This window comes from Pseudorca crassidens, chromosome 7, assembly GCF_039906515.1.
Source record: "Pseudorca crassidens isolate mPseCra1 chromosome 7, mPseCra1.hap1, whole genome shotgun sequence".
In the NCBI taxonomy this organism is placed as follows: Eukaryota; Metazoa; Chordata; class Mammalia; order Artiodactyla; family Delphinidae; genus Pseudorca; species Pseudorca crassidens.
In genome coordinates this window covers 86,033,180-86,050,998 of record NC_090302.1, presented here as the reverse complement: position 1 = coordinate 86,050,998, position 17,819 = coordinate 86,033,180, and the positions used below count along the sequence as shown (strand labels likewise).

At 50.5% G+C, this 17,819-nt stretch overlaps 1 protein-coding gene and 1 non-coding gene across 6 annotated transcripts in view; both read left to right on the top strand.

Moving 5' to 3' along the window:
- FANCC (FA complementation group C) overlaps positions 1 to 11,549 on the top strand; it is a 272,627-nt gene extending 261,078 nt beyond the window's left edge. For all 5 annotated transcript variants that reach the window (XM_067744815.1, XM_067744813.1, XM_067744814.1 and 2 more), the window contains 2 exons: positions 2,273 to 2,479; positions 7,749 to 11,549. In XM_067744815.1, the coding sequence (XP_067600916.1) occupies positions 2,273 to 2,479; positions 7,749 to 7,892 (351 nt within the window). In that variant the 3' untranslated portion in view covers positions 7,893 to 11,549. The remainder of the gene's footprint in view (positions 1 to 2,272; positions 2,480 to 7,748) is intronic.
- On the top strand, positions 6,963 to 7,069 carry LOC137228491 (U6 spliceosomal RNA). Its single transcript, XR_010945280.1, has one exon. It is a non-coding gene; the product is annotated as a U6 spliceosomal RNA (small nuclear RNA).
- Positions 11,550 to 17,819: the final 6,270 nt, after the last annotated feature.

Below are 17,819 nucleotides of genomic sequence, written 5' to 3'. Positions count from 1 at the left end.
GCCAGTACGTGTGTTTCCTTCCTCTTCCTTCTCGGTGCTCAACCTGAGGCACCAGTTTGTGCGGCATCCCGGGGAGCAAATGGGGCCCAGTTTTCCTAGTTTAACTAGTAGTGCATACTTCTCGCTCTCCTGACCTTTGATGGTCTGTTGGATGACTTGACAAACTGTGAACTGTCTTTGAAAGCATGATTATTGTAAGATTTGACTGAGCTTGACAATATCTGTGCCTTTGCCTTGAAAGGCATAATTAAATCACAGTACCGGACTGTACGCAGCAGCGTTCTGTGACTGGAACCGTCACCTCTGCTGGGCATCCTTGAGGTGCAGGATTGGGAGGGGGTGGGGCAAAGAGCAGCCGTTCCTGCCTGAGACGCGTACGGCCGGCTCAGAGACCGCTCCACTCTGCAAACCATGTTCTCTGCCAGCCAGTGTTCATCTCCTTTTGCTGACTTTGAATTAAATCATGATAAAAAACAACTATGTCTGTATACTCTTAAGAATTAGGTGAGGGTTCATACTCTTTAACCCTGTCATTCTACTTCTAGGAATTACCCTAAGGAAGTAGTTAGAGAGCCATAGAAAGATTTATGTACGAGATCATTGCAGCATTGTTGGTAACTGCAATAACTGAAGATGGCCTACATTTCAACAGTAAGGATATCGGCTAAATAAATTGTGGTGTATTACAACCACAGAATAGCATTCTACCATGAAAAATCATGTTATCAAAGAAAATGTGCTACAGATAATGGTAAATTGCTTAGAGTGAACTGTGAAAACTAGAATACCTTATGTATAGTGAGTGCTGTGTTCACAATGCATAGAAAAAAGATGATAAGGATGTAAACCTCACTTTCAACGAGTCTCTTTGGATAGTGGAGTTACAGTCATTTTGATTCTTTTTCTTTTTCAAATGTTTTACAGTGAGCATATATAAATTTTCATAATGCAGGGTAAAAATTAATACTTAGAAAAGAAAGCTTATATTTTTCTCCTGAAAAGATTTTTAGAAAGCATTAAAGTTTTGGGCATGTGAGGAAGGTATTTGAAGGGAAAGACGGCCTGGAGTGAAAGAGAAAGGAAGAAGACAAGCCTCAGGGAATACTGGACGAGAGGAGAAAATCAAATGCCAGTCAGGAAGAAAATGGATATGGAGGCATTGCTTCCTAAGCCCTGACATTTTTGCAGACCTACCTAGACGCAGGACAGCCGTGGGCCCCCGTAGACGCTGTCAGACGAGGGCAGGCTGGTCCCGGGCAAGAGAAGAGGGGGTGAGGGACACCGCCCTCCTGCATGGAAGGGCCCTGGGGTGCAGTTTCTCACGGTCTTGCCTTGTGATTGGAGTCGCTCACACAGCACTGCTAGTGTTCTGGAGCTTATGAAAGATTTCATTGAATGAAGCCTTAACTTCCAGGGAAAAAACGACTCACACAAAACCCATGAAGTCGGTCATGGGATTTTCAGAGTAGGCCTAAGTATTCTTCTGGAAACGAGGGAACATAGCTCTTCATGAGTTCCACGTGGCCTTTTGGATCTACAGCTTTCAGCCTTTACGGTTTTCCAAGTCACAACTTGATGTACCATTCTTAGAGCAAACAGAAATCTCAGCATGAAATAAGTATTTTTTATGCAAAAACAACCCACAGACCTATAACAGCCACTATTACTATGTGGATTCCACAGACTTGTGACCTCTGTTTGAGCTTTCAACATGTATGAACAGTGTCCCAGTGTCTAAACCAAACCAGCGTGGTACGTGTGTGTGTGTGTGTGTGTGTGTGTGTGTGCGCGCGCGCGTGTGTGTGCATGCACGCGCTTCCTCCCCGCCGAAGGTGGCAAAAAGGCCAACCTCCTTCTTATCAGCACGTTGGCTCAGCGGAGGTCCGAGCACTGGGCTTTAATTGACCTGTGGCTGTGATAGTGAACAAGTCTTCAAGGAGCCTTTTGTTCTTTTTCCCACAATATAAAAATCTGACTACATTCTGCTGAGGACTTTTCTCCATTTCCTTTCATACAAAAAAAAGGTCGATTCCTGGCATGATGCCCTGGCTGCTTAGTGAGCAGGACGAAAGAAAGTCAAGAAATTTCCATTACGCGCATTTGGGTTTGTGTGGAGCAGTGTGTAAACTCTGACATGGTCCGCCCCACCTGCCCTCCCTCGGGCGCCAGTCCTCTCCCGTTTCTGGGGGTTGCTTCAAAGAACTGAGTCATCCTACAACCTGCGTGTCCTGACTCTTCCCTAATCGCTTCCCTTTGAAATTATACTTCCCAGGTGGAGGTGAAGGCCGTGCTCAGCCGCCTCATGAAGCTGCTCAGGAGTCCCACCCTCTCGGCCAGGGACCTGCAGGCGGCAGCTGGAGAGGGCGGGGAGGGAGCTCCCAGACCGCCTGCCTGTCAGCAGCTGATCAGGCGCCTCCTCCTGAACTTCCTGCTCTGGGCTCCCGGAGGCCACGCGATTGCCCGGGAAGTCATCACGCTCGTAAGTCTCCCCTTTTCTGGCATCCTGGTTCTCATTCTCATCCCAGGGAAAAGGTGGGTTATCACCCAAGGACCCAGCCTTTGAAGAGTGTGGGTACCAAGATGGTGTCCAAACGTGGCTGGACAGGCCGGGAGGGGACGGCTGGGCCAGACCCAGAGCCTGCCCTATGCGACACCGGCATGGCACAGGAGAGGGAAGGGAGGCTCAGACAAGGGAGCGCACGTCTCCCAGGTCACACAGCTCACTGCCAGGGCCCACGGTGAAAGCTCACCTCCTGTCTCCCCAGGCTGTTGTCTTTCAGTTACAGTCCATGACTCTTCCTCCTCGTGAAGAGAAACAAGCCTTCAGTGAGAATATGGTCACTGCAGTGGCTCAAAGAATTTCATGTGTTAATTTTTTTAAAAGTTTGCTAATTACAGAGAGCTCCTTCTGGAAGCCCAGCTGACCTGAGGGGTTCTTTACGGTCCAAGTCAAACGTGGCACCGCTTATGGCATGGGACTCAGCAATGATTACTTGAATAATGACACTAAAAGCACAGGCAACAAAAGAAAAAATACATTGGATTTCATCAAAATAAAAAGCTTTGCAAATCAAAGGACACTATCTAGAAGGTGAAAAGACAAATCTTGAAATGGGAGAAAAATTTTGAATTTATACTTGGAAATATTTGGAAATCACATATCTGATAGGGGTTTAATGTTTAGTGTTTAGACTATAAAAGGAATTTGTACAGCTCAACAACAGTAAAACAACCCAGTTCAAAAACTGGCAGTGAATTTAGACATCTCTCCAAAGAAGATGTACAAATGGCCAATAAGCATATGAATAAAATGTTCAACATCATTAGCTCTTAGGGAAATGCAGTCAAAACCACAATGAGGTACCGCTCCATACCCACTAGGACATACACTGTAAACCAAGCCAAACAAAATGGAAAACAAGACAGAAAGTAGAATAGAGGTTATTAGGGGCTGGGGAGTGGTGCAGAGTTCCTGTTTGGGATAATGAAAAAGTTTTGGAAATGGACAGCAGTGGTGGTTGTACAGCATTGTGAATGTACTTGATGCCACTGAATTGTACATATAAAAATGATTAAAATAGCAAATTTTATGTTATGAGCTCATCTCAAAAAAAAAAACCCAAAAAACCACAATGTGCTGGTTCTTGGAGTTAGGTTTTTTTCTGTTTTTGTTTTTACTTTTTATTGTCATAGAAGGTATATACAGAAAGGTATAGCTTGATGAATTTTTGCAAACCAAAAACACCCATGCAGCCAGCAAGCAAATCAAGACAGGAATGTTCCCAGTACCCAGAGACCCCCTCCCGCTCCCCTCCAGGGCAGGCTCTGTTTGAATGTGAACGTGAAGAAAGTCCCAGTGACCAGTGGGACTGCCAAGAACCCCAGTAACCAGTGCCCACAAGGTTCTCCTTGCTCCTAGGAGAACAACGTGTGTGGGGTGGGCAGACCACGCAGCCAGCCTGTCAGTCCGCCCTCTCAGGCTCAGACAGAAGACCTCCCAGAGCCTGGGTGTGGCCGAGAGCAGAGGAGGACTTGCTTGTCACCTGCTGGGTGCCATCTCCTCAGGGCCCGCCCCAGCACAATGATCTATCGTGTGCTTTTATAAAGTGCACATCTCACCTCCAAATCCATTTGAGGTGGGGAACTACACAGGTGAGAGTTAAATAATGTCCTCATATCTGTAGAACTTGGTATCAACCAACTTTTTCTCTGGCCAAGTGTAAATTATAATAGTCAGTCACTTTTCGGCCACTACCTCAGCCAGGTGATCAAGGTCAGCATCAGCAGGGATAAGTCACGTTGATATGAAGCGATGAACGTGCACTTTACTTCTGTGGCCTTCCTACCCCAAACTGACAAAAACCCCAGTTGAAGGACATTTGACAAAAATAACTGACCAGTCCTCCTTAAGACTGTCAAGGTCATCAAAAACAGGAAAGTCTGAGAAACTGTCACAGCCAAGAAGAGCCTAAGGAGGGATGATGACTAAATGTAATGTGGTGTCTTGGATGGAATCCTGGAACAGAAGAAGGACATTAGGGAAAAACTGAGGAAAAGCCTGACCTAAAGATAAGGTTAATAAAACATATTAATATCGGTTCATTAATTCTGACAAATGTACTATACTAAAACTGAGTGTAGGGGATATGGAATTTCTCAGTATTTTCTTTTGGGTCAAACTATAAATCTAAAACTGTTCTAAAATTGAAAGTTATTTTAAAAGTCAAAGGCAGACACTTCTGAATCATGCAGGTGCTGGTGGCATTTTTGTTGCCTGACCTCTGACTTCCTGCCCAGGCCCTGGACACCTGTGGGAGGGGCCTCAGCCCGTGGAGCCTGCTCAGACCCGGCCGCCCCTCCTCCCTGAGCCTGCACACCCCTGCTCCTCTAGTGTCCTGTCACCCTGGGAGTGGAGAGCAGGCCAAGGAGATCACGGCCGGCCCGGCACGTAGGGTGTGAGAGAATGTAACCCAGAGACAGCTCCTCAGAGACACGCAGGTCTCTGCTTCTGTATTGCAGTCACATTTCCCTCCATTCTGGGCAGACAGTCCAGGTTCACAACAGACCGCCCTCAGGTCTCACCCACAGACTGGCTGCTGGGGCCCAGGAGCTGGTCGTGTCACCAAGCTCAGGTGCCGCCGATGCTGGAGCCCCATCGCCACAGAACAGCTCACCTGCAGCCACGCATCAGCCCTGCTGGTCCACACCTGAGCCTGGGGCAACCCGGCGCCTTCATTCACGTTCAGAAGTCAGCTCAGCTGCAAAGAAGATTAACTAAAGGATGAAGCTCGGTGTTTTCTCTTCCCGCACCGGCTCCTTAGGAGGTGGGTGCTGGCCTCCCGGGCACCTTGGAGCCCGTCACAGCTGAGAGCGCCTCCTGGGCGCTGTCCTTGCAGATGTTCAGTAACTGTTTCAACTAACAAACATGCCGGCCTTCCTAACTCGAAGCTTTCCTGCAGTGGCCACACGATCGGTTGAAGGCAGCCCGGCAAGAGCAGCTACAGCAGGACAGGTGGCAGGGGTCCACCCAGTGCCAGCCCCTCGTGGGCTCCTTGGTGCCTCCCTCTGTGGGCAGCCTGGGAAGAGCCCTGGGTCGGTCTGCTTGGCCAGGAGCAGGTGGACGGCCTTTCTCTTTGAGGGGCTTTGGCATCACCACCCTCAGGACCCTAGCCCTGGCCTGGCTTTGATGTGGACTCAGAGAGGTGGGAGCAGGGCCAGCTTCTGGGCCCGGGTCCTGGTCTTGGCCCTCTTGTCTTGCCCTCAGCGCTGGAGAGCCGTGCTCGCTATGGGCTGTGCGTCTGAGCCCTGTCTCTTTGCGGCCTTCGATCCTCCTCTGAGCTGCCCCTTGTGCCATCGGCTCACCTTCCTCCTTCCTCCTCTCCTGGCCTCACACCCCAACCTCGGCCACAGCACGCTCCCCCACTTCCTCAGGCTCCCGCACGGGCCCCAGGGCTCAGCTTCTGAGTCTCCACTGAATCCCTTCATCAGAACCCCCGCCCTTCCCACCCCTTGTTCTGCTTCTCTGCCCTGTTCCTGCTTTACCAGCTCCGCTCTCTCCTCCTTGAGCCTCGATGAGGAGGATGAGGCGCTAGCAGCCTGGCTGGTGCCCGGATTCCTGCTGCCCCTCGTCCTGCCCTGAGCTCACGTTTCTCTCTCCCTCTCCTTCTGTCTTCTGTTGCTGGACCATAGCAGTAACAGCCAAAAGTTAGCCAGAATCTGAAATATAGAGTTCAGTTCTATAATTGTTGAGCTCAAGATGAATCTGACCTCCACAAGGATGCCCTCAGCTGAGCCCTGCAGGACGCGGCTTCCCCTCCCTCAGTGGCAGTGAGGCGGGGTTTGTATGTGACCGGAGACAAAGTGGAACATGGGCATCGAGGTGGCTTGTAAGAGGGCCGGTGACGGCACCGCTGCCCCGCGTCCGGCTCCGAGGAGCCCCCACGGTCCCTGGGCACTGGCGCGGGAGGCAGTCTTCCCCCACTCGGGTCTGAGGTACTAAATTAACTGTTCTAAGGCGTCCCAGGGAAGCTCATGTTGTTTCATCCGTAAAGTCATCTACAGCATCTGTGACTTCTGAGGAAAACCAAGAGAGGATTCTGTGGACACCAAGAGCCACGGTGAACCCCACCCAGGCTGGCAGCCTGCCCCCCGCCCCCAGCAGAGCCCTCTCAGCTTGGGCCACTGCCAGTAGCTGGCCGGGGAGCACCAGTGCTGTCCAGGGGGCCCAGGGCTTCCCCCGCTGCCACTCACTTAGTATCCGTGCTGCAGTGAGAGTCTGCCTTGACTCATGGCCAGGGGTGGCCTGGGATTAAAGGCTGTCCTGGGCCCTAGGAGAGTCCCGGCTGGACCAGGGCGGCTGGTCACCCTACCAGAAGGGCCCAGTGTGGACACAGAGGAGGAGCTGACCTTGGGCTACTCAGGCTACTTAAATATTTGATTCACACGTGAAAAACGAACATGTGGTGCTCACTTTGGCAGCACATAGACTAAAATTGGAAGGACACAGAGACGATTCGCATGGCCCCTGTGCAAGGATGACATGCAAATTCGTGAAGCGTTCCATATTTAAAAGAAAAAAGAAATGAATATGTGGACTGCTCTCAAAAACAGAGGTTCTCAATATGCTTGTGTCTAAAAAAAAATCACAGTAAATTCTCCACGCAGATAAATCATTAGATTCTTATCCTCCCTTTATGGGTACCAACAGCTAAGGCTGTATTTAGCAGAACTGACAGTTCCTGTGTTTCCTGCTTCCCTTAAGAATCAAGTGTTAAAACCTTGGGTGCCTATTAACAAACAAGTGGGCCTGCCGCCAGCCCAAGAATGCCATTTATAAAGCTGTTTGTGTAAGAACAGGTGGCACTCTCTTTTCAGCATTTTCCAGTTCTCATAGTAGTGCAAGCCTTTTGCAGGAAGTCAAGCCACAGCATGCTCATTGGCCTCTGCTCCCCATGGCAAATAACCCCAAAGCTCGTGATGGGTGTTCCAAGAAACAGCATTTGTCTGTAGCCGTTGTGGGTCTGAGAGGGCCAGCATTAGGAAGTGGCTCTGCTCACTAGATGGCCCACCTCTGAGAACACATTCGCTTTGCTAATCACCTTGAAGACAAAACAAGAGCCCTTTGGAGCTGATAGGAATGCAGGTGCTTTTGGGGGACAGGATGGTTACAGCTGGTCCACTGGACGAAGAGATGAATCTGTCTGGAAAGTGTTTTAATTTGCCTTCTCTTTCTTCTGTCCTCATTGCAGATGGCTCAGACTGATGCAATAATGCACGAGATTATTGGCTTTCTGGACCAGACCTTGTACAGATGGGACCATCTTTGTGTGGAAGCCCCTAGGTCGAGAAAACTGGCCAGAGAGCTCCTCGCAGAGCTGCGTGGGCAAGCCTAGCCCAGGCAAGTTAACCAGGGAGGCTACGCGATGAAATGGTGGGGCCGCTTCTTATGGCCTGTTTGTCGCATGCATTCCCTCCTTGAGTTGCAAGAATGAGCCATAAACGTCTTGGCGAGATCTGGTAGCACATATTTTACAAAATGAGAAGTCAGGTGCTTTAGCCTGAATTCAGTGAGATTTACTCACTAATGACGGGGTTATGCTTCAGCGTTCCCTGTGCCTGTTCAGCCCGGATGTCGATTAGAGAATCACTCAAGAAAAGGCTTGGATGGGAGAACAGATTTTTATTTCCTTCCCCGCCCCCCCCATCAAACCAAGATGCACAACTATTATTTGGATGTTTCAAACTCTTTGGACCAAGAAATTGGTCATGAACCACTGATCAATTTAGAAGGTAACTTAGCTGTTTTCCACAGATCTCTTTTCTAAGAAGTCCTGTAATTGTTACTGGTATTTCGTCTTATCCACCGGGATACTCTCTTGCTCCCCTAAGACGTTCTTCATCCAGGATAGTCAGGATCCCTCAAGTTTCCCTCCCGTGCCCCCTGAGCAGAGCCCACCCAAGCCCAGTAGCAAGTAGTGGTGACGGGGTAGCAACACTGCTTAGCAATGAAATAAAGCCAGCTTTGGGGCTTTTTGCTTTATACTGGCTAAGCACTGGCTGTTACCAAAAGAGCTCATATTACCTCAAAGGTGGCTGACAGGAGGGTACAGGATGTGTTCTAGAAACATTGGATGAGATTATGTGTCAGTTCTCTATTCACTAAAATGGGAATTGGAAACTTCTAATAAAGAATTGGGGGCTTCCCTGGTGGCACAGTGGTTAAGAATCCGCCTGCCGGGCTTCCCTGGTGGCACAGTGGTTGAGAGTCCGCCTGCCGATGCAGGGGACATGGGTTCGTGCCCCGGTCCAGGAAGATCCCACATGCCGCAGAGCAGCTGGGCCCGTGAGCCATGGCCACTGAGCCTGCGCCTCCGGAGCCTGTGCTCCACAACGGGAGAGGCCACAGCAGTGAGAGGCCCGCGTACCGCAAAAAAAAAAAAAAAGAATCTGCCTGCCAATGCAGGGGACACGGATTCGAGACCTGGTCCAGGAAGATCCCACATGCTGCAGAGCAGCTAAGTGGGTGCACCACAACTACTAAGCCTGCGCTCTAGAGCCCGCGAGCCACAACTACTGAGCCCACACACCTAGAGCCCATGCTCCGCAACGAGAAGCCCGCGCACTGCAACGAAGGGTAGCCCCCGCTTACCCCAACTAGAGAAAGCCTGCGTGCAGCAAAGAAGACCCAACGCAGCCAAAAATAAATAAAATAAGTAAATTTATTAAAAAAAAAAAGAATTGGCAACGCCAACATTAATATTTATTTCACATTAGTTGAAGATATTTTTTTCCTTTCAGGTTTATTCTTTTGCTCTTTTGTGTATGATCTGTTTGTCGAGTGAGTCCAGACTTTTCTCACTTGGATTTCTGCATCAGTCATCTCTGAATTTCCCTCATTCTTGGCTCCTGTTTGAAGTATAAGTAGAGTTTTGATGTATTAGAGGTTGAGCTTTTAGGGGAGTTACTTGTTTTGGTATACGGATCCACCTGAAGATCTGGAAAATTCCAAGACCTTCTGACCTGAGCCTTTCTTTAGAGAAATGTTACAGTATGAAAGGTATATTGTTAAAATACTTTTATCACTAGTGCCATCATCATATGCTTCCCTTGGTGTTGAGGGCGCCTCTCCTATGTTGGCTTTTGCCAGGGAAGCTGTGACCAACCTCTGTGGACATGAAGAAAAGGGCTTAGTGTGGTGGCAGTGAGTAACCCCTAAACCAAGCGGCCACTGGGAACCAGACCTCCCTGTGGGGAGTGCGCTTCCACGTGGACATCCATTCACACTGTATTTCACAGCAAACAATAAAAACAAGACCGTTATCTCAGATTGTTTAAGCTGCATTTCTGGAAAATCCCTTCCTGTCCTGACCTTACCTCAGTCTGTTTGTAGTATTTCCCGACTCCTTTACAAAGCCTCTAACGTTCTCCTAAGCCTTGGACTTGGGTCAAAGAGGACAGAGCCCAAAACTATAGGGAGAAAAGGCATTAATGACCACCCATTAATACAGAGGTTATGTTATTCATCAGGACTTCATGATGTTTGCAGAATTTGTTAGCTTTTTCAGATTTGTAATTTGTTTTATAGTTTGTCATTCTAAATAAAAAGTCACATGGCACTAATTTTGTATTCGTTAAGTATTATCTTTCTCAGAGAAAGCTTCCCTCTACTCCCCAGTCATGGAAGCTTCAGGTCTCACGAAACCCAGATAGGTCTGCCCCTGGAAAAGACCAATTGTGGTTTATCTCTAGGCCTGGGAATCTTGCCACCAGATGTCTGAAATCTGCCGAGGAGAGTGACTGCAGGGCCGGCAGTCAGCAGGAGCTGCTAAAACCAAATGAAGTGCGTCACACATAAATACCCTTTTTTCCCTTTAAGCCAGACTTAAATACTACCACTGAGTGTCAGCGGAATTGACCTACACGTTGCTCCCCCCATTGCTCAAGCGGGAATGCATCTGACAAGCACAGCCCACCCTCTTGCTCGTTCTGCTGTTTCAGACTCATGGCCCCGGCGCTCCGGCCTCCCCGGGCTCCCCTGGGTGTCAGGAAGGAGGGACTCGGCCCGCGGCTCCACTCACCTTGAAGCGCGCGTCCCGTGGCTCCCACAGGACGCTGGCCGCTCCCGGTTCTACTGCAAGCAGCCTGCGTGGGTTTTCTGGACGATCACTCTGCTTCCTGACACCGGGCGCTGAGGGCCTCTTATCTTGTCCAGGAGGCATCTGAGACAGCAGAGGGCACCTGGGGACAAGCCCCTGTCCGGGCGTTCCTGGGCTCCGGCTTCTTCATTCGGCCCCGTTCTCGGCCCCGTTCTTGCTGGGACAAGGGTACTAGACAAAAACGGGAGCTCTTCCAGAGGCCAGCAGAAAGCTACACTTTCCATCGAAGTGGAGGAGTCAAGGACAGGGACTGGAAGGGATACCTGGAGAGGATGCGGACCTGGGCATGTGAGGAAAATCTAAACTGAGCCTGTCCCTGTGTTACACAAAGGGGCCTGGCGTTTGCACAGTGAGAACAAACGTGAGGAATGTTCTTCCTTATTCGACAAGGAATCCAAATGGTGCTCTCCAAGGAGGACGAGAATGAACTTGACTGTGTTGCTGTCCTTGCCTTCCTCTTCCTCTGCCAGCCCATCACCACGTCACCCACAGCCAGCACTGCTGGTGATGGCATCCTTCCTCTGCCTGACGCTGGGTGTGACATGGGTTTCGTCAAACAATCCTGAGTTATTAATCATCACCAAACCATCTCACTCTTAAAGAACCAAAATTAAGGCAAAATAAATGTGTCTTAAAGCCTTCTTGTAAAATTCAAGTCCACAGTTTGTTTATAGCATGGGTCCAAATCATCTCTCTCATATATAGACTGACAGTAATAAAGGAAGTTGATAATGTAGGACCTTCCCTTTTTCCCCAGTACTGACATTAACGGTGATATAGCTTATTGTACTTGGTGTTTTGGGTAGGAAACTTGCATGCTTGGATACTGAAAGTGTCACGCTTCTTAGCTTTTCTGTAGAAGTAGAAAGTCTCATAAGTCAATGTTGAAAATCTCGACTTCTGGTGCTTCTCACCATATGATGAATCCACGTGAATCAGTCAGGATTCTTGGTTGCAAGCAACAGAAACAGACACGATGTTGAAAGCAAAAGGGAAGCAATCCAAAGGGTATTTAGAAGCCCACAGAATTGTCAGGCAGACGAGGCCTCGCTCTAGCCAGCCAGCAGCAGTGCCCAAAACCCAGCTTCAGAGTGGCCTGGTGAGGAAATTGCTGCTGCTGCTGTCACTGAATTCTGCAACCCTTGTAGCTCGTCCTGCAAGGTCTGCAACCTTCAGTGGCGAGACAGGCCCCTGCACCCCGCTCTTGAAGGGCTGGCCACAGTCCCAGCTGCTGCATCTGACTAGAGAAGCCCAGGTCCCCCACCCGCACTTAGGCTGTAAGGGGAGCTGGGAAAGCAAGTGTGGAGCTGGTTTCGCTTCTGTGATGGTACTGGACACCGCCAACTGCATCTCCCACAGACTGGAAGGGGCCAGAGCCTGGGGGGCGGAAGAGAATTAAGAACGTCCACAACACTACCTATTGTCTACTCTTCTCGAGCACTGCAGAAGGATGAGTGCCATGCAGCAGCCCGATACTCTACTCAGTAAGAAAAGGAAGACGAGGGCCCTTAGCAGAAAGCCAGCGTGCAGGCATTCGAGGCTAGGCTTCTCCAGTGTGGCGCTACTACCCTGGGGACCGGGTAAGTCTCTGTGGCGGCGGCTTGGTCCCACCCTCTCTGAGCTAGGTGCCAGCCTAGGAGCGACGATCGAAACTTTGCCCAGACATTGCCAAGTTGAGAACCACTGCTCTCTATCTGGTGGTTCTTTCCTTCTGGAAAGATATCCTGAATAGAAACAGTAACTGTCTTAGAGATATAAATTAGACTTAATAGAATCCTAATAGGAGAACTAGGTGATCTGACTCCAAAATTCATATGGAAAAATAAACGTTCAAGAACAGCCAGGAAAATCCTGAAAGTGAAGTGTGATGGAGTATAATGAAGAGTACGCACAAATTCTAAAGCTCGACTCATTATGACGAGGGCCCTCCTTGGGGCTCCAGCCAACCATTCTCAGGCCTCCTGCACCAGCCTGGGCAGTACCTGACCCACTGGGTCTCCATCCTCCCTGACAGCTTCCTCTGGCTGGTGGAACATTCCAGGGCTTCCCCTCAGCCTGAGGGGGCTGGGCCCTGCTCAACCCCTGACCTCGGCCTGGCGGGTGCGCCCGGGCCACCACCACGTGTACCCTCACTCTGCTGGGCTTTCCACGAGCCACCTCTGTGCAGAGGGGCCGCACCCTCCCCGGACCGCAGACCTGAATACCTACGGCCCAGTGGCTATTTCCACTGGGAGGTCAGGTGACCATGTCAAACTAACAGGTCCAAAGCTGATGCCACCAACCCCCTGACCCCAAACCACAGTCTTCCCAAGTCAGTCGATGGCCGTCCCGTCTTTCCAGGGACTCAGGCCCAATTCTGTAGTTATTTTTCACTCCTCTCTCATCCCCACGTCTGAGTCACTAGGACGTCGCTGGATCGGACCGCTCCTTGCCCTCCTCGCAGACACCAGCATCCGCCTGCTCTCCCCGCCGCCACCCTGGCCCCTCTGCAGCATCTCAGCGATCCCTTGCTGGTTCCATCATGCCACACCCCTGATCAGAGCACGACAAAAACTCCCGTCTTCATTCAGTAAAACTCAACACTCTTAAAGTGGCTTTCAAGGCCCTACACAGTATGGGCCCCCTTTTACTCTCTGACTTCACCACCTAATATTCTCTGTGACCCCTTCACACACCCACCTGTTCCAGCCACGGGGGCCCAGGGCCTTTGCATGCACTGTCCTGCACACACACCTTCCCCAGACATGCACAGCCATCCCTCAGCTGCTCACGTCACCACCTCCATATGGCCTGACGCCCCCGTCTCCAGTGGCACCCCACTCTCCACCCCTCAGCTTTCGTCCCTAACACATAACACCTTCTAGACCCCACGTAGTCTACTTATATACTTGACCGTCCCCAATACAAGTGCCTGGAACAGTTCCAGGCATACAACAGGTGCCCAATATTTGTTGAATTAGTCCATACTGGGATTTAATATATGGTAAAGGCATTTCCATCAACAGGGAAAGATGGTGCTGAGAAATCACGCTGGAGCTCTACTTCTTAGATAACAATAAACACACACAAAAATGCCTAGGCCTCTTTCTTTACCACCAAAGTATCTGGAGGTTTCCTCTCTGGGGCTGTGGGTTTTCTCCAGAGAAAACGAGCAGTTCTGCTTGGAAAAAGAGGAGGGATGAGGGTGGTTGGAAGGCTGCTGCCACTCTGAGAAGACAGTCTATTACTCAGATAAGTACAAAATTAGTTTATAAAATCAAGACTTTCCTACTCCCAAAATGTAGAAAGAATGTTCTTGTATTTCATTAAGAATTTCTTGCTCACCTGTGGTTGGCAGACTTTCACATTAAACCCTGATTTCAGCCCCTGGCCTCCCCCTCCCCACTGCCTGGGGTCTGCAAGTTCAAAGCCTTTGGGTCACTGCTTCCGAGAAGACTTCTTAGTCCTTTGAGGGGAGGAGAGGGTCCTTCTCCACGGGAGCGGGGAAAGGGGCCTGAGGCAGAATCCAAGAATCCTGTTTTCAGCCCTCAGGCCAGAAAGGGAACCCTTTCTATGCAAGATGCAAACCCAGACCCCACAGCAGGCGTGGATAGAACTGTCCATGGACAGGTGAGTGGATAAGCAAAATGTGGCATATCCATACGATGCAATATTAGTCACCCTTAAAAAAGAATGAAGTTCTGACACACGCTACAACGGGGATGAACCTTGAGGATATTTTGCTACGTGAAATAAGTCAGACAAAAAAAGACACCACTGTATGATGTCGCTCGTATGAGGTACCTAGAACCATCAAATTTGGAGAGACAGAAAATAGGAAGGTGGACATCTCTACCTTTTGGCTATTGTGAATAATACTGCTGTGAACATCGGTGGACCAATTCCTCTTTGAGTCTCTGCTTTCAGTTATTTTGGGGATACATCTGGAAGTAGAATTGCTGGATCATATGGTAATTCTGTTACCGTACAGGTGCCATGGGCTGCAGGAGAGAATTCCATTCTCTTCCAGGTTATTGTTTAACAGGTGAGAGTCTCACTTTGGGGTGATAAAAAAGTTCTGGAGATGGACGGATGGTGGTGATGGCCGCACAACAGTGTGAATGTACCTAATGCCCCTGAACTGTACACTTGAAAATGGTTAAAATGGTAAATTTTATGTATGTGTTACCACGGTAGAGCATTGAATAAAAAATTTTTAAACTACATATCCTTTTATCTAGTAACAAAAAGCCAGTTCTTCAGAGCTGCCTTCCCCCACTTCAGGTTGCGTGGGCCCACCATGAGCAAGTCTAGAAATTATCCCACAGACACACTGGTGCCCGGGCATATGTGAAATGCCCAGGGCTTTATCGCAGTGCAGTGTCACATCGCTGCCCACTGGGAACAACTCACAGGTTCATCAGTAGAGGGCTGGTTGAATAAAGTAAACCAGCCATCAAAGGGTAACACATACCTTTATAGCTGAAGCCAGGCCCTGTTATCAGAGTTCTGCATAAATTAATTCATTTAATTCTCACAACCACCTAACGAAGTTGTCCATGGTTTATAGATGAGGAAACCAAAGCCCAGAGAGGTTACACACAGGTGACAGCTAGCAGGGCTGGGATCTGAACAAAAGGACCTAAGGAGACTGTGACCACTGCCTCTTGAGCTGTGTGATGTCCAGACAATGGAGCCACTGAAAGAACGGTGTACACCCTGCCGCGCGTGTGCTGCGGCACCGCCTCAGTCTCTGCCGCCACTCTCCTCACAGCGGTGGCCTTGGAGGAGGGGCAGGACGAGGTGGGGCAGCGCGCGCTTTCTGTTGATATACTGTTTATATCTGTGATGTGTGCGAAAAGAATTTATAATCATCAATGTGTGAAGGAAGATTTGTATTTGTCTGTTGCAAGATAGACTCATTGTTAAATGACGCTGCAGAGAAAAGGAGGCCTCCATCCCCACCTGTAACTCAGAAAGGAGACCCCTGCACTGGCGCCCCTGCTCTGCCACCAGCACGGTGGCACCTTTACAGCCTATTTATAGGACTTATGTTCTAGTATTGGACAGAGAGTTTTCTAGAAAAAGAAGAGGTACCCCGACCTAGAGGGAGGGTGGCCTGAGGACCGGGGCTTTGGTCCCCCCAGTTGGGGCAGTCTGTGCGCCACGACCCAACTCCCCTGATGTCAATCTGTCCATCTGCCCAGCTTCTGCCATCACTAATAATCACTCTCTCGCTCTACAAAACGCCTTCTCCACCCCCAGCTGCGCTGAAGCCACAATGTCTGCAGTTCTCTCTCCCTCAACGTTATCATTTAATTTATTAAAGCAGATAAAATCATAAAGCTACAATTCCTTTCCCTTACGTCTTTTCTTTACAACCCAACATAAGGGCACCATTGTACCTGTACTGTCTCATCGGCAAACTCTAAAATTGGCTCCTATCTAATCGCTGATTTATCCCCATAATTCACGTTGTCTTGAGCCTCCCTCCTTAGATGTAACTGATGTCAAAGTCCTGGGAGACTTAAATCTTGCAGTCAGAACGTGAAAACCGGAGGCATCACTCCTGCCTTTCTAATCTTACCAAGAACGTCCTCACCAGTCTTAGGACACACATTTCTGCTTCCAAGGCCTGTCCTGCCAGACCTCATGTGACAAGGACAGCCTATTAGAGCGGAAATGAACTTTCCGAACCTGGGACTAGAGGCAGTGTAGTTAGGGCCCAAACGGCAGGCAGTTTCAGCACCTCCTCCACCCCACAGGTAAGAACACCTTCTGGGCCAGGTTTTCAGTGGTGGAACCATCCCCAAAGGCCGGAGCTGGAGGAAATTACAGGCAGAAAGAGCACGAAGAAGGCTTAAGAAAACAGAATCCGCAACGTGTGCCCAGTCCCCTCTGCTTCCCAGACAAAGCCACAGAGGAGCTGTTTGGGAAGCAGGCGCAAGGCTCCCAGGCGGGGCAGAGCTCTGCCCCCCCAGGTGGGCATCCTGCGAGGGAGCCCCAGCCAGCCCCCCTCAGCCACCCGGGCGGTGGTGAGCAGCCAGAAAAGGCTGGGGGCCTAGGCGGGTGACACAGGAGGCCGCGGACAGGTCCCTGGAGCAGTTCGTCCCATTTCGGTCCTTGGGGCCGAGAAGCCAAATCCCTGAACTCGTTTCATCTCAAACGACACTTGGCAGGGCCGATTGGTTTTATGGGAGCTGTGTCTGGACCAGGGCAAACGTGTGGTCAGAGAGGCCTTTATCTGCATTTCTGCACTCACTCGCATTCCCAGACACGCACATGCAGACCAGCGCGGGGTTCTGGTACCATCACCAGCCCCCTTTCTCAGGCCCAGCCCCCAAGAGCGGGCTCCTCTGGCTGGCCTTCCCACCAGGGCCGGGTCTGCCTCTGCTCTGATGCTCCGATGCCAGGGTGCCCGGATGCCCACCCACCATCCAGGCAGGAGGCTCTCTCAGCAGACTGTGCTAGTCCTGGGAACCACTGGGAACGTTTGTAGTTTTATGGTAACTTCCTTCCGCCCCCAGGCTTGGCTGACAGCCTCCTCCCTCTTTTTTTCTCACACCCTCTAGTCATCAGACTGGAACAGAAATACCTCATTAGCCAATCAATCTCCCAGACAGCACCAAAGGATGGGAAAAGATCTATAAAACCTTGCCCGTGAATGGCCCCAACCAGCTTCTCCTCCCTTCCACCTTGTAAACCCCCAGGGCCCAGCCAGGGAGGCCGAGGGGGACAGTGGCCTGGGGGGTTAAGAGCTCTCCTCACTGAGCTTGGCCTCTGGGCACCGCCCTGGGAGGTCCAGGCAGCCCTTTAAACGCCCAGGTCCCTTGGGCTTTAGACCCCCAGTGCTCCAGCCCTCCTTGGACAGAGGCAGCTCCGGGAGGTCTAGGCCTGGGCTCACCACTGTCCCGGCACCTTGTATAGAGTCTTTGCCGTGGCTGGGCCCTGCACAGAGGGCTCCCCACCCTCTCTCTGCACCCTGAGGTGTCCAGTCCAAGGTGCCCTGGGGAAGGGATGCTGTAAAGAATCATCTAGCAAAGCCCTGTCACCTGCTGGCACTTGTAACCTGGTGGCCAAGTGCCGGGGGAGCATCTCCCTCGCTGACTTCTCAGGAATGGGGTGTGGCCGGCCTGCCGCCCCAGGGAGGCCACAGGCTTGGGACACCCCGAGTTCTGTTTGGCA